The 16,067-nt window shown below is 34.3% G+C and overlaps 2 protein-coding genes across 2 annotated transcripts; both read left to right on the top strand.

Annotated features, from left to right (window-relative positions):
• The first annotated feature begins 4,442 nt into the window (after nt 1-4,442).
• Nucleotides 4,443-5,603, top strand: LOC147543153 (aspartic proteinase nepenthesin-1-like). The gene has a single exon (XM_086635381.1). It carries the CDS (start codon nt 4,443-4,445, stop codon nt 5,601-5,603), a length of 1,161 nt encoding a protein of 386 aa, XP_086491507.1.
• An 8,752-nt stretch (nt 5,604-14,355) lies between these two features.
• LOC147543152 (aspartic proteinase nepenthesin-2-like) lies at nt 14,356-15,522 on the top strand. The gene has a single exon (XM_086635380.1). It carries the CDS (start codon nt 14,356-14,358, stop codon nt 15,520-15,522), a length of 1,167 nt encoding a protein of 388 aa, XP_086491506.1.
• Nucleotides 15,523-16,067: the final 545 nt, after the last annotated feature.

Raw genomic sequence — 16,067 nt, 5'->3', positions numbered from 1 at the left:
ATGCAACACACAATATCTACCAACTACACTTGTAAGCAAGGAAGAATCCAGGATTTCACTTAGCGGGTGTAGATTTATATATACCTATTTTTTTTTCCAAACGCAGTAATTAACAAAATACTTATATTCATTAATTATATTAATACATCAATGATTACAAACGCAATTGACCTCTACGAGAGTTCATATTTTGAAATTAACAAAATACTTATATTCATTAATTATATTAATACATCAACCATTACAAATGCAATTGACCTCTACGAGAGTTCATATTTTGAATTGTTCACATAATCGATTTATTGTCAATTTCACTAAATTTTTTTTTTCAATAAAGACTACTAAACTATCACTAAGCCACAGACCACTCATCTTGTTTCTTAAACATGTTTTAACTAGCTGAAAAAGCTTTTTCAACGGAGGCAGTTGCAACCGGCAAAGTTAGCGCTAAAGTTATGAGCAAATAAACTAAATGATATATTTTATCTCTCTTAGTTTCCACCAATGTTGTATCAAGAGCTTCAGTCTCATCTAAATTTGAGAAATCATCATTCTGCCTCATATTATAAATGTAATTATGAAGTTGAGAACTAAGTAGCATAGTGTCAAGACTATTGAAATCTGACGGATAAAATTTAACAAGAGGCGTCAACTTACTTTTGTCGAAAAGGGAAAAATCTCTAGATGGACTCAAACATGACATACAATGGAGCAACTCAGTAATATTTTCTTTGTAGTACTTGTGACAATTCATTTGTTATTTCCACCAATAGCTTCATCAAATGTAAACAAAATGCGAACTCAAAAATTTGCATCTTGGATAAAAAATTTGCATCTTGGATAACAGATGTCAAACTGTTATAGTGTGAACCCCAATGACTAGCTCCAGATTGCCTAAGACTTGTTTCTTGATTTAAACCTTGTCCAGTTATAAGCTCTCAAAATTCATTTGGTTCTGTTTTTTGTTTTTTTATTTTTTGTATAATGTTAAGCATACTTTGCCGCTTGCACGATCCTCCAATAACATTAATCATTTGTCCGACTAAATGAAAAAGAAAGTTTGTAGGAGTTTATGGCAGCTGAATTGAAGTTTGTAGGGGTTTAAGGCAGATGAATTGAATTTCATAGATTTTAGGGTAGTTAGAATTGATTTTATATGAATTTAAGATAGTTAAATAATTTCAAAAAATAAAATTAAAACACTTAAAAATGTATGAAGTGAGAATCAAACCCACAACCTCAGGTTCACTTGTCCACAACCTCAGGGTAGTTAGAATTGATTTTTTCGGGTGGACCCAGGAGGTCCGGTTGCACCATATAATATAATCATACTATGCACAATATGTTCGATAATGTACCATATAATATAAAAAAATGCACATTACAAAATGAAATTTAATATAAAAACAAAATTTAGTGTATGTACAAAACATTCTAATAAGTACGACTTAACATAATAAAGCGCAGATGAAAACATTTGAGAAATGTAAAAAGTAATGTAAGCACACAACATTTGCAAATGCACCGTACAATAGAAATACTTTCGCACTGCGAAAGAAAAATAAATAAAATTAAAAGTAATTGTGTACAGTACATTAAAAAAATGTACTATACAACATAAACATTGTGCACAACATAAACATAGTGTACATATAATGCACTCAGAAGTCAGAACTAACAATTGTAAAGAAAAAAAAATCTAAAAGGAAATTCTAGGGAGAACTTTTTTATAGAAACAATCTTGAGTAATTGAGATTGCTGAGAGAAAGAAGATACGGAGAGGAAGAGAGAAAGTAGAGAAAATTTATAAGAACAAAAATAGATAATGTGGATATATATTATATATATATCTCTTATATAAAACAGAAGGGAAAACGATGACTGGGACAAACATCCTTCTTTAATAAAGGATATTGTCTGGAAGCCCTTCTCAAAATTTAAAATATAGTCCTTCGTAGAAATAAAGTTACCTATTTAAAAAACAATAATCCTTTTCTTCTTAGAAATAAAATAACTAATTTAAGAAAAAAAAAAGAAACAAAATAAATTTTAAGAGTTAAAGAAAGAAATTAAATTCTCTCTCTCTCCATAAAATAATAACTAATTTAAGAGAAAAGAAACAAAAAAATAATACCAAAAAATAATAACTAACAAAAATCTCTCTCTCTCTCTCTCAGTAAAATATAAAATAAATTTCGTAACATTTGATTGATATAAGTGTCTGTGCCCTAGGACATGGGATATACCCTAGAAATAACTAATCGTTTCCTCCTTAGAAATAAAATAACTAATTTTAGAAAAAAAGAAACAAAATAAATTTCAAGGGTTAAAAATAGAAATTAAACTCTCTCTTAATAAAATAATAATTAATTTAAGAGAAAATGAACAAAAAAGTAATACAAAAAAATAATAACTAATAAAAATCTCTCTCTCTCAATAAAATATAACAATAAATTTCGTAACATTTGATTGATACAAATATTCGTGCCCTAGGGCACGGGATATAAAATAATCTATTTAAAAAAATAACCGCGTCCTTATTAGAAATAAAATAATTAATTTAGGGTAAGAAAGTTTCTACTCAGATTTCCATAAGAGGAGTTCTACATATATTTGGGAACGTCTCTACTCAGATTTGGGGAAAGTTTCTACTCAATCCTCAAGTATTTATGGTGAAAATAAGAGGAGGTTACTCAAATTTTAATTGAACTTCACTTTAGACTTTAGGGTTTTAATCTTCACTTTCTCTTCATTGAACTTCAATTCTATTATGATTTCTGGTGAGTACTCAACCATGTCTTCTAATTATTATTCTTCTTATGCATATTTATCTTAAATTATCGTCTTCATTGTAAATTACAAAGATTGCTAGAGAGCCTATAAAATTTTCATAGTTAGGTTGGTTAATAATGAAACAACTATTACGGAACAACACATATGCAGATTGAGTTTAAGAAAACTAGAGAAAGTTCTGGTAGGCCCACATGCAACACATATGCAGACACATAAATTTACTATCATTGTTGTTAATTAACTATCATTGTTCTCCAATAAGATTTTGGTAAATTAACATAAAGTTTTTTTACTATCATTGTTGTAAATCCATTGTTAAGTTGTTTGTTGTAGGCACATATGTAGTTTGAATTATCATAAACTTTAGTTTTTTTTAGTTGTTTGTTTGATTAATTTTCTGTTTATTTTGTTGTGGTTGCATATGTTGTTTGATTTAACTAGAGAAATATTTTTATCAATACATTTCCTACTCACCAAATCTTTGTAAATCTCCATTGTTAAGTTGGTTAAATTATCATCTCGGTCGTTAATTAAACACTATGAAATTTATATTTGTTATTTACAAAGATTTGTGGTGAGCCAAATTGAATTTGAAAAGAACCTTATGCTATTTTAGATGTTCATTATTTATTTATAGTTCTGGTGAGTCTAATTGAATTTTGAAACACTATGAAATTTCTGGACCTTCTGGTGAGTCTAATTAAACGCTATGAAATTTCTGGTAACAATTAGACTATATATTTAAAAGCTATTTAAAAAATAATAATCCTTTCCTTCCTAGAAATAAAAATTCTAATTTAAGAAAAAAAGAAACAAAATAAATTTCAAGGGTTAAAAAAAGAAATTAAAATTTCTCCCTCTCAATAAAATAATAACTACTTTAAGAGAAAATAAACAAATAAATAATAACTAATTAAAATCAATCTCTCAATTGTCCGTGCCCTAGGACACGGGTTATACCCTATTATGTGTATATATAATATATATATAGAGAGAGAATACGTTTCACCCACAAAAAAAAAAAAGAATGTGGGTATGTGATTTGGGTATGATTTTAGTAATATCATTTCTGCAATATCAAGGAAAGTAAACACAGTTTTGTTTTCATATTATACAAAAACCATTCCTCCTTTTCACAAAATCTTGTTCTATTAAGGTATAAGTTCTTGCCTCTTTTTGTTCTAAACTATGGCATTTGATTTCTATTTCTATTTATGATATTGGCACCCTTCCTCTTCTGCATGTCAATTATTTTCTTCCACATCTAAAAGATTTTATCATGAATGAAATTTTCCTCTATAATAGATATATATGTAACCAAGAATTTCACATACTCCTCTCAAGTCCTAAGCATGTCTTCCTCCAACTCTTCTCATCTTCTCAAACCCCATTACCTCCTTCCCTCAATCCAAAAACTAGTTATGTTCATCACAACTCTGTTGCTTTCTCTCTTTACTTCTCTTACTCTCTCATCCTCCAACTATCCTTACCAAACCATTACTCCTCAAAGTAAAGATAATGGTTTCACAATACCTCTCATTGATAGAATAAATTCACCAAGATCACCATTCTATAACCCTAACCTCACTCGTAACGACCGAATCCAATTATCAATCAACCAAACACATTCAAGATATCACCACTACATGATGAAATCAAACTCTTCTTCGTCGGTTTTCAATTATATTGCAGCTCCAATAAGTCCATCACATGATATAGCCCTGTATCTTGCGACTTTCAAGATCGGTACGCCTTCAATTGAGACCTTTGCTGTCATTGATACAGGTAGTTCTATACCTTGGCTTCAATGTATTCCTTGTCACAAGTGTTATTCTCAACAACCACCCATATTTAATCCAGCAAACTCAAAATCTTTTGCTAGACTAAAATGTGATGACGCTAATATACAAAGATGTTCATCCGACGTGTACCCGTACAATGGACGTTGCAACCCGACGAATAATACTTGTTTGTATAATATTAATTACCTATGTGGATCGAAATCAGAGGGTGAACTCTCTACAGAAACATTTTATTTTGATAATGATGGATCACCAGGATCATCTAAAGTAGTTGATATTACGTTTGGTTGTGGACACAATAATGACTTAGGTGGTCGTGGTACTGGAAATAAACCACCAGGAATTATTGGGCTTGATCCAAGCCCATTGTCGTTTATATCTCAATTAACTATGTTTCAATTCTCTTACTGCTTATTACCGATCGGTAACACAAAAGAGAGTGAAACAAGTAATATGCATTTTGGATCAAAAGCGAAGATTGTTGGGGGTAAGACTCCAATAATATACAACCCTAAGTTCCCGGGTTATTTCGTAAACTTAGAAGGTATTAGTGTTGGTAATGAGAGGCTTCCTATTCCACCCGGCACGTTCAACCGAACAGATCGAGGTAGGGGAGGCTTCCTTATAGATTCAGGTACATCAGTCACATCGCTTGAAGAAGTAGCTTATAATATATTAGTAGATTCGATAAAAAATAAGACTAGAGGCTTATCCTTAGTCGATGATAATCCACCGTTTAGTCTATGTTATTGGGCTTCGTTTGATAATTTGAAGAAGGATGTACCTAATATAACATTTCATTTCACTGGGGTTGATTTAGATATAAGTTATGAGAATGCTTGGGTTAAAGTTGATTCTGGATTGTTTTCACAGTTATGGTGTTTAGCTATGATGCCCATTAAGTTTATTAGTATTTTTGGCAATCATCAACAGAGAAATGTCAATGTTGGGTATGATATTGACAATTATGTAATTTCTTTTCAACCAATGGATTGTACCAACACTTGAGCGAGTTAGTTGTATTTTAGTTTAAATTATCTAATAATAGATGTATTTGTTTATTTCGTTTTTCTTTTATTTTAGTTCAATTTTTTAATTAAGAAATCAACATATCCACTATCTAAATAATAAATGTACTCGGTATTGTTTATTGAACAAATTGCATTTTGGAGATATTGATCAAAAATAACTTTTTAATTAAAAATATTCCGTTTCCAAAAAGAGCACGAAGGTATCTATGTCCTTGTATATTTCTTAACAAGTAGCATCTTCAATACTTCAACAAAAAAAAAAAAAAGTAGCATCTTCAATGCAACACTCGAGCAAAAAGAAGTGATTGGACAGATGGTCCAAAAAGATAGGTCTAAATTAAAAAAAATGAGGTCTAAAATGTCAGGTTTGGACTAATACTAAAATTGTGGACCGGAAACATTTGCGCAGAAAAAATTGTATTTTATAGTACATAACGAATCGGGAAAACATAACTGCCTGACATCACCCATGTGAACCCTTGACAAATCAATTTAGTTCACATTTTCATCCTGTGACATCATCACATCCAAACTCAATTTTAACCATTCTGAACCTGACATTTCTGTCCCAAACCTGACATTATGGATTGATTTTACGTTCTGATGTAGATTTTTTCTTATTAAAGGGGTTACCTTTTAGACCAAGTGCTAATTTTCGGGAAGAAAAATTCAATTTATTTTTCAATTAGGAAATCAACTTTTTTTTTGTTCAAGTGTCGTAAATTAATAGTACATAAAAGAGTTATTACAGTATTTATGACTAATTACACATGGAATAACAGTCCAACTAGAATTACTAATATGAATCCTTGCCCATTTAGCGAGAATATCTGCTAACTCATTTCTTTTGCGAGGGATATGAGAGAAAATGATGCCTTGAAATTGCTGGAGAAAATTCTTGATCGATGTAGCATGGACCTTAGACTGCCAGTTAATTGATTTGCTTGTGTAATTGAGATGATTGATGATCGCAATATTATCACTTTTCACATGAAGGAATTTGATCTTTAGGTTAGCGACCCACCTGATTTCCAAGAGAATAGATATAATTTCGCTTTCTTCAGCATTCCTGACAGTGATAGTAGAAGTCTTATCATTTATAAATAGAGCTCTGTCATTATGAATGAATGATAGGCCTAAAATAGATCTTTTCCCCAAGCGTAGGGATCAAGTTACAGTAAGTTGTAAATCCGAATATCGTTCCACGGGATAGGTAACTTCACATTAAATCTTAAATTGACACTCCATTCATTAATTTTGGTTGGTGTTTGAAAACTATTTTAAAAAGAAAACAATACTAATAGACTAAAGAAGAATGAAATCAATGTGGGAAAGAAATCTAGGGTTCTTGATTCTACCACATAAACGGACTATCTAAAACATGCATTCAACCAACAATTCTATTTTTCATATATAACTCAAAATCTAACATAATAAACTATTTAGATTTCGGAAGATATTCTTTAATAACACATTTCAAAATCAAGTAATTTTAATTGATCATCATATAAAGGCTATATTCCTTAACAATCATTCATCATCTAATAAGCATACCCCATCTAATAACTTAACAAAAGCATGAAATATCTCACTATAAAGCATGAACAATGTTAGGTACCTATTTTGGAGTTAAACATGATATTTGGAATAAAAGGAACGAATTATCACTATCATTTCATGTGCCAAAAACGAGAGAAAACGACTTCAAGCAAATCAAATTACAAGTGGAGGCAATGACAAGTCCGACGGTGAAAACGGAAGTCAATTCCGAGTTCAGACGGGGAAGTTATGAAAGAAAGGAGTCCGAGGGTATTTTAGTCCTTTGTGACAATTTGAAGATGTAGAGACAAGGATGGAGGCACCTCTTGGTTTCTAAATCAAAGCCCAAGAGCCCAATGAAGAATGACAAGGAAGAATTATCTGGGCACCCTCTCTTTATGGATCCAAGTCAACAAAGTCTAAAGAAGTTGACTAAATCAAGGGACCCTAGGGTTTGAGTAGTAAACACAAGTTAGAGTTTACTATTCATCATCTTCTATCTTGGAAAGGAGGCAAGAAGGAAGAGAGAGAAAAGAGGCAAGAGGGTTCTTGAGTTTGAGGATTTAAGAGTTTGAAAGAGAGGGTTTGAAGAGAAAGACAAGAGAGAAGAAGGAGGATCCGGCCAAAGCATAGGCCGGCCAGCACACTAGGCCAGCCTAGCTTTGGCCGACCGAGCAGCAGCTCGGGCTGCTCGGGAAGGATGCTCGGGAGAGCTGCAACAGCAGCTGGCCGGCGCGGGAAGGATGCATGGGAGCTACTACTGCAGTTTTCATGGACGCACAGCTGCTCCGGCACGGCTGCAAGGGCAGCAACTCGGGTCTTCAACAGGCTGGCACGGGATGCACGGCTGCAGCTCGGGACGGCACTCGGGACGCATTCATGAGCAGTGCACATGCACGGGACAGCACCGGCCGGATGCACAAGGTCCGGGAAGGAGCTTTCTTGGCCGGATTTGCTTTTGGCCGGATTTTTTCCAACTTTGGCCGGATTTTTAAGGGTGTTCCGGCAACCTTCTTGATCCGAAACCTTAGGGCTTTTATTCCCCATGTCTTTGGCTAGCTACCCATGTGGTTTGATTTGGTTTTGAGCTAGAAATTGCTAGAGAGAGAAAGTTAGGGTTTAGCTTTAATGGAGGCTTGTGATAAATGGAGAAGATGATGGTGGTCGCTATGGGGAACCCAGAATTTGCTAAGGGGAGATCGGCTGCACCTTAAAGGCTCATATTTTCCGGCGATCTTAGCCTCGAACCACATCGAAAAAGGGGGATTCTCTCATCATTTTCTTTCCATTTCTTATTCAATCGCCATATTTAGCTAACTTTAATGTGTCGATTATATGAGATGAAATGTGATGAATTCGTGATTATGTTTAATATGATTTGATGTTTTGATTATAAATTAATGTTCATTAATTTCGATTATCGTTTTGATCGTATTTTCATGTGTCTTGTCAAGCACTTCGCATAGTTAATAAACGAAACGAAGTATTCGATATCGATCGTAGTCAAGTCAAATTTCATGTGTCTTGTTATGCACTTAACATAGTTAGGCGACTAGACGACACTTTCGATAACTCGGGATTAACCGAATTAGGCGTTTGTTTGACTAAGTATGATCTCCGGATATACGTAGTGCTTAGAAACATCTACTTTAGGAGTCGAACATTGATTATACTTCGACACATTAGATTGGATCATACGTAGTCGTAGGTTTATCATTATGCATTCCCAGACTCTGACAACTCTCTCACTTATTTATCTTCCGACTCTTGTTCTCCGACTCTTGTTCCTCCGAACTCTTCTCTCGAATCTCTCTCGCCCGTTTACTTATATTATTTAGTAGCTTAACTTGTTATCTTTCTTCGTTTCTTATTCGATCAAAACCCCCATTTATCTTTGTTATTTCCCTTCCTTTTTAGTCTAAGTTAGCATTTAATATCTAGACCTACAGATAAGACCCTTCGTTATCCGAACCGCCTTCCTATCCTTAGATCGACTCCGGTTTTACCGGTTACTACTTGATACCTCCGCTTGGGTGTGCAACCTTTTCGGGTGCATCACTAATCACCGACATAAGCCTATCTTCCGCATTCCAGCTCTGTCTCGGAGTCCAACTCTGCCTCACAACCCTGCTTCGCATACCAGTTCTGTCTCAGTAATCAGCTCCGCTAATGGGTCCAAGCTTCGGTAGGTTAAACCGGGTTCGATACAAGTCCATATTTGGGTTACTTCTAACACAAACTTACCCCTTTCGACTCCTATTTTTCGGGGTTTATCTCCTCACGAGATTTTACTAGGTTCTCCACCCGACCTATCTCACTTACGAGTATTCGGGTGTCTTTGTTTTGCACGTGTTCCACTAGTTTCAAACAAAATGGAACAACGCGCCTCTCCCGGTCTATTTCTCGGGTATCCTTTGTGACAAAAAGGCTACCAAGTTTATGATATTAAAACTCAACGCATATTCACCTCTCGGGATGTCACATTTCATGAGTCAAGCTTCCCGATGAACGCCCCTACTGACCCACGGGATCCACCGGTGGTTCCTTCAATTTCTATCTCCGATAACGGCACTTTCATATATCCGGCAAAACCTGGTCCAGCAACGCACCCTACTATTTTCACTTCAGCTCCCGCTGATCCAACAATGGTGGCTCTAGAAACTACCTCCCTTCCTATCACGACTTCCCTGGAGGCACCCCCTTCTTCCGAGTCCTTAGTGGTTCCTCCAGACAATCCACTGTTACCGTGCACAGAAACACCTACTCCACACGGTCCAGCTACACCCTCTACTGTCCAGTCTGAACCTCCCTTTACAGGCACTCCAACCGTTTCCAGACCAGTACGTTCACGTCACCGTCCCTCCTACTTGGACGATTTTGTGTGTTCCACTGCTCCAACAGTCAAATACCCCCTTGAACGTTATTTCTCAATCAATTCCTTTTCCACTTCTCACCAACAATTCCTATCTTCGGTTCTTTCAACCTCCGAACCAACTTCATTTACTCAAGCAATGAAATTTGCTCATTGGCGCGATGCAATGGCCAAGGAAATTAAGGCCCTCGAATCGAACAACACTCAAATCGAAGGTCTCGATTATACTGACACCTTTGCCCCTGTTGCCAAACTTGTAACAGTCCGTGTGTTACTTTCAATTGCGGCTATCGAAGGATGGTCTCTCCATCAACTTGACGTTTACAATGCCTTTCTCCAAGGCGACCTCCATGAAGAAGTGTTCATGAAATTGCCACCCGGTTTTTCATATAAGGGGGAGCCTAAAGTTTGTAAACTCAATAAATCTCTCTATGGCCTTAAACAGGCCTCTCGCCAATGGTTCTCGAAATTTTCTTCAGTCCTCCTCTGTCGTGGATTATACAATCCAAATTAGATTGTTATCTGTTTACATTTACCACTTCTCACACCTCAATTTATGTTCTAGTATACGTTGATGATATCATCATCACAGGTAACAATCCCTCTGCCATCTTCGATCTTAAATCCTTTTTGGATCGTACATTCTCTCTCAAAGATATCGGGCGCCTCCAATACTTTCTTGGAATTGAGGTTTCCCGTTCTTCTCATGGCATTTTCCTATGCCAACAAAAATATGCCTTGGATATTATCCAGGATTCAGGCCTCACTGCCTCTCGTCCATCTTCCTTTCCTATGGAACAAAAACTTCGCCGAAAACAAACGGACGGCAAACCACTTTCTGATCCCACGATCTGTCGACATCTCATCGGTCGCCTGTTGTACTTGACCGTCACTCGTCCTGACATCACTTTTGCTGTAAATAACTTGAGTCAGTTTCTTCAAACCCCCTCTAACCTTCTCCTAGAGGCGGCTCACCGAGTTTTACATTATTTGAAAGGATCCCTAGGTAAAGGAATCTTTCTCTCTGCTAATAGTACCCTTCATCTCACAAGATACTGTGATTCTGACTGGGTTGGTTGTTCGTCCACTCGACGTTCGACTACTGGATATTTCACCATGTCCCTCTCATGGAAATCAAAAAAGCAACCAACTGTTGCTCGTTCCTCGGCTGAAGCCGAATATCGTGCTTTGGCAACTCTTACATGCAAGCTTCAATGGCTTAAGTTTCTTTTACTCGATTTTGGAATCGATCACTCTTCTCCAATGACGGTCCACTGTGACAATAAAGTTGTTCTCCACATTGCTGATAACCCGGTCTTCCATGAACGTACGAAGCATATAGAAATTGACTGCCACCTAGTACGAGAGAAGATCAAAGACAACACCATTGCGCCCCGTTTCACACCTTCAGAAGAACAACTTGCTGACATATTTACTAAACCTCTTGGTGCTGATTCATTTCACCAACTACTTGGCAAGTTGGGCGTCAGTTCACTTCCCGCTCCAACTTGAGGGGGAGTGTTAAGATCCACCCGGATCCAATCCGAGCCCACTCGACCACATGAGTGGCCCGACCGAATGTTGCGTAATTAGATAGACTCAACCTTGATTTTATGTATCTTTTATGTATCTTTTATCTATATATATATATATATATATATATATATATATATATATATATATATATGTAACTCATTCAATCAATAAAACACAAGAGAGAAATTATCTACCCTAGTTATTCTAACTAATTTACTGACTCTCTCTCTCTCGTTTTCTACTCTCTGTCGATCTCTATACTCTCTCACTCTCTCTCTCTCTCGGTTCACCATTATCAAGAGGATAAAACCTCTTCACATATATTCCTACCAATTACATAAGATCTTTATACAGAGTTTTACAAGAGAGAAGTTTTAACAATTGTACTGTGTGAGACTATATAACTATTCTAATACCCACCTTTCATTATGATTTATAATGTAACAAGCACGAAACGAAGATGGAAATGATCAAACACTAGAATTCATTGTCCTTGAAGAACTTTTGTAATTAAAAGGTAGCTTTGTAGTTATGAGTTTTAGCTATTTGAATAAAAAATATATTCAAATCAAGTAACAAAATAATAAACATTTTATAATATTATTCAGATTAAGATACTTATAAAGACTAGATTTATTTTGTGTAACTAATTTCTTACTTTTTCTTTTAAATTTTATATTCGCACACACACATATATATATATGTATGTGCGAATATATTCAGATTAATATATATATATATATATATATATATATATATATATATATATATATATATATATATATATATATATATATATGTGCGAATATATTCAGATTAATATATATATATATATATATATCTTTTTTCCTTTAGAGGTTGGATTTCGATAAAATTTGTATACTTAGAAAGGTTTCTTCGTTATCTTTTCAGCAAAAATCCACTTTCAATACATTTTTCTAAAAAAAAAACTAGAAAAATGACATTTTTTTCCTTTTATATTTTCGCAAACTGGGTTTGCACAACTTTCAAACTCGATTTGCAGATGCAAGCAAATTGAGTTTGCAAATCTCGTAAATTTGGTTTACAAATACAAAGTGAGTGCGAATCCTGCAAATTCGGTTTGCCAATACAATGTAGGCTGCAAATCTTGTAAATTCGGTTTTCGGCCTGCAAGTCTTACAAACACGGTTTGCAAATGCAAATTGAGTTTGTAAATGTTGATAACTTGGTTCCCAGAATGCAAACACAATTTACACATCTTACAAACTCGGTTCACAAGATGTAAACTTGGTTTGCTGATTACGAAAATCAGACTTAAATCTCGCAAAAACTGTTTGGAGAATAAGAACTCAATATGAAAATCTCAAACTCAGTTCACAAATCTGGAACGAAAAATAATTGAAAGCTTCTTGTTAAAATATGAAGAAGCTTATTCTTCTTCAACGAAGCTTCTTCTTAATGACCACGTGTTAATGGACAATGAAAACAAATCCAAACTTCACTGTAATCGAACTGACCGAGTCTTCATCTATAATCAAACAGAAAAAATAATAATGAAAACATATCGAAGTACAAACTTCGAATATCTTAATTTCTCGGGCTATCATGATACATTACCCATCAAGATCTTTTAAATTTCTCTCAGTTTCCAGAAACAGAGATAAATAAATTTTTTTTTTAAGATAGTTGGAGGATCCATGCAACATCCAAATTTACGGGAAGTACTTTTCCCATACAAATCTAGAGTCGTTTTCTTGAACAAATTTGGAGTTTTTTTTCATAGATTTGTAATATTAAGATCTTGTAAATTTCTTTACTTTTTTGTGTGATTTCTGTTTGATATGAGAATATCTGGTTTGATTTTAGTTGAGTACCATTTTTGAGATCTTTAGTTAAAAATTTGATTTTTTTAACACAAAAGCAAAATTGTCTTAAAGATATTTTAGTTTGGGTTAGTATTTTGATGATGATAGTTTGGGTTACTGAAAAATGCAACACACATATCTACCAACTAAACTTGTAAAATTTTGTTGTCTACCCTACCATGCAAAGTACGTTCCAAAATGTACCCTATAGTATATAAAATGCACACTACAAAATGAAATTTAAGAAAACAAATAAATTAGTATATGTACAAAATATTCTAATAAGTACCACTAAACATAATAAAGGTGCACAAAAAACATCCGAAAAATGTAAAAAGTAGTGTACGTACAGAACATTCGGAAATGCACTATACAATAGGAATAATGCACAGTGCATTAAAAAAATGTACTATACAACATAAAATTTCTGCACTACAAAAGGAATTTGAATGAAAAAGGCAGTGTACATAATAAATCCTGTTCTATTAAGGTACAAGTTCTTGCCTCTTTTTGTTCTAAACTATGGCATTTGATTTCTGCATGTCACGTATTTTCTTCCACATTTAAAAGATTCTATCATGAATGAAATGTTTCTCTATAATTCATATGTAACCAAGAATTTTACATAATCCTCTCAAGTCCTAAGCATGTCTTCCTCCAACTCTTCTCATCTTCTCAACACCCATTACCTCAATCCAAAAACTAGTTATGTTCATCACAACTTTGTTGCTGTCTCTCTTTACTTCCCTTTCTCTCTCATCCTCCAACTATCTTTCCCAATCCATTACTCCTCAAACTAAAGATAAAGGTTTCACAATACCTCTCATTGATAGAATAAATTCACCAAGATCACCATCTATAACCCTAACCTCAGTCGTAATGATCGAATCCAATTATCAATCAACCAAACCCGTTCAAGATATCACCACTACATGATGAAATCAAACTCTTCTTCGTCGGTTTTCAATTATATTGAAGCTCCAATAAGTCCATTGCATGATACAGCCGTGCATATCACGACTTTCAGGATCGGTACGCCTTCAATTGAGACCTTTGCTGTCATTGATACAGGTAGTTCTCTACCTTGGCTTCAATGTATTCCTTGTCACAAGTGTTATTCTCAACAACCACCCATATTTAATCCAGCAAACTCAAAATCTTTTGCCAGACTAAAATGTGATGACGCTAATATACAAAGATGTTCATCGGACGTGTACCCATACATTGGACGTTGCAACCCGACCAATAATACTTGTTTGTATAATATTCATTACCTAGATGGATCGAGATCAGATGGCGAACTTTGTACGGAGACATTTTATTTTGATAATGATGGATCACCAGGATCATCTAAAATAGTTGATATTACCTTTGGTTGTGGACACAATAATGTCTTCGGTGGTAGTGGTAGTGGTCCTGGAACTAAACCACCAGGAATTTTTGGGCTTGATCCAAGCCCATTGTCGTTTATATCTCAATTAACAATGTTTCAATTCTCTTACTGCTTATTATCGGTCGGTAAGACAAAAGAGAGTGAAACAAGTAAAATGCATTTTGGATCAAAGGCGAAGATCATTGGGGGTAAGACTCCAATAATATATAACCCTAAGTTCCCGAGTTATTTCGTAAACTTAGAAGGTATTAGTGTCGGTAATGAAAGGCTTCCTATTCCGCCCGGTACGTTTAACGTAACGGATCAAGGTAGAGGAGGCTTCCTTATAGATTCAGGTGCATCAATCACATCTCTTGAAGAAGTAGCTTATAATATATTAGTGGAATCTATAAAAAATAAGACTAGGGGCTTGTCCTTAGTCGATAATAATCGACTTTTTAGTCTATGTTATTGGGCTTCGTTTGATAATTTGAAGAAGTCTGTACCTAATATAACATTTCATTTCACTGGGGTGGATTTAGATATAACTTATGAGAATGCTTGGGTTGAATTGAGTCCGGGATATTTTTCGCAGTTATGGTGTTTAGCTATGAAGGCCAACAAGTTGGTTAGTATTTTAGGCAATCAACAACAGATAAATGTCAATGTTGGGTATGATATTGACAATTATGTAATTTCTTTTAAACCAATGGATTGTACCAACACTTGAGTGAGTTAATTGTATTTTCGTTCAAATTATCTAATAATAGATGTATTTGTTTATTTCATTTTCTTATTTTAGTTCAATTTTTTAATTAGAAATCAACATATCCAATATCTAAATAATAAATGTACTCGGTATTGTTTATTGAAGAAATTGCATTTTGGAGATATTGAACAAAAATAACTTTCTAATTAAAAATATTGTGTTTCCAAAAAGAACATGAAGGTATCTATGTCCTTATATATTTCTTAACAAGTAGCATCTTCAATGCAACACTCGAGCAAAAAAAAATTGATGATGATGATCAGGGACGGATCCAGGATTTTCACATAGGGGTGCGGATCTATATACTTAAATAATTTTTTTTTTCTGCAAACAGAGTAATTAACAAAATATTTATATTCATTAATTATATTAATACTTAAACGATTACAAATGCAATTGACATCAGAGAGTTCATATTTTGAAATGTTTTCATAATCGACTCATTGCCAATTTCATCTCATTCCAAGTTCCCTCTCTTGTTCTCTCTTTGTATTGTTTCTATTTTA

The sequence above is a fragment of the Eschscholzia californica genome, unplaced genomic scaffold, assembly GCF_041429995.1.
Source record: "Eschscholzia californica isolate CP2 unplaced genomic scaffold, dmEscCali1.0.p SCAF_4, whole genome shotgun sequence".
NCBI classification, from domain to species: domain Eukaryota; kingdom Viridiplantae; phylum Streptophyta; class Magnoliopsida; order Ranunculales; family Papaveraceae; genus Eschscholzia; species Eschscholzia californica.
This window is presented reverse-complemented; position numbering and strand designations above follow the sequence as displayed.

Bases quoted from the DNA above. Each gene is read 5' to 3' on its own strand.
- LOC147543153 (XM_086635381.1), top strand. From the start codon at position 4,443: ATGAAATCAAACTCTTCTTCGTCGGTTTTCAATTATATTGCAGCTCCA.
- LOC147543152 (XM_086635380.1), top strand. From the start codon at position 14,356: ATGAAATCAAACTCTTCTTCGTCGGTTTTCAATTATATTGAAGCTCCA.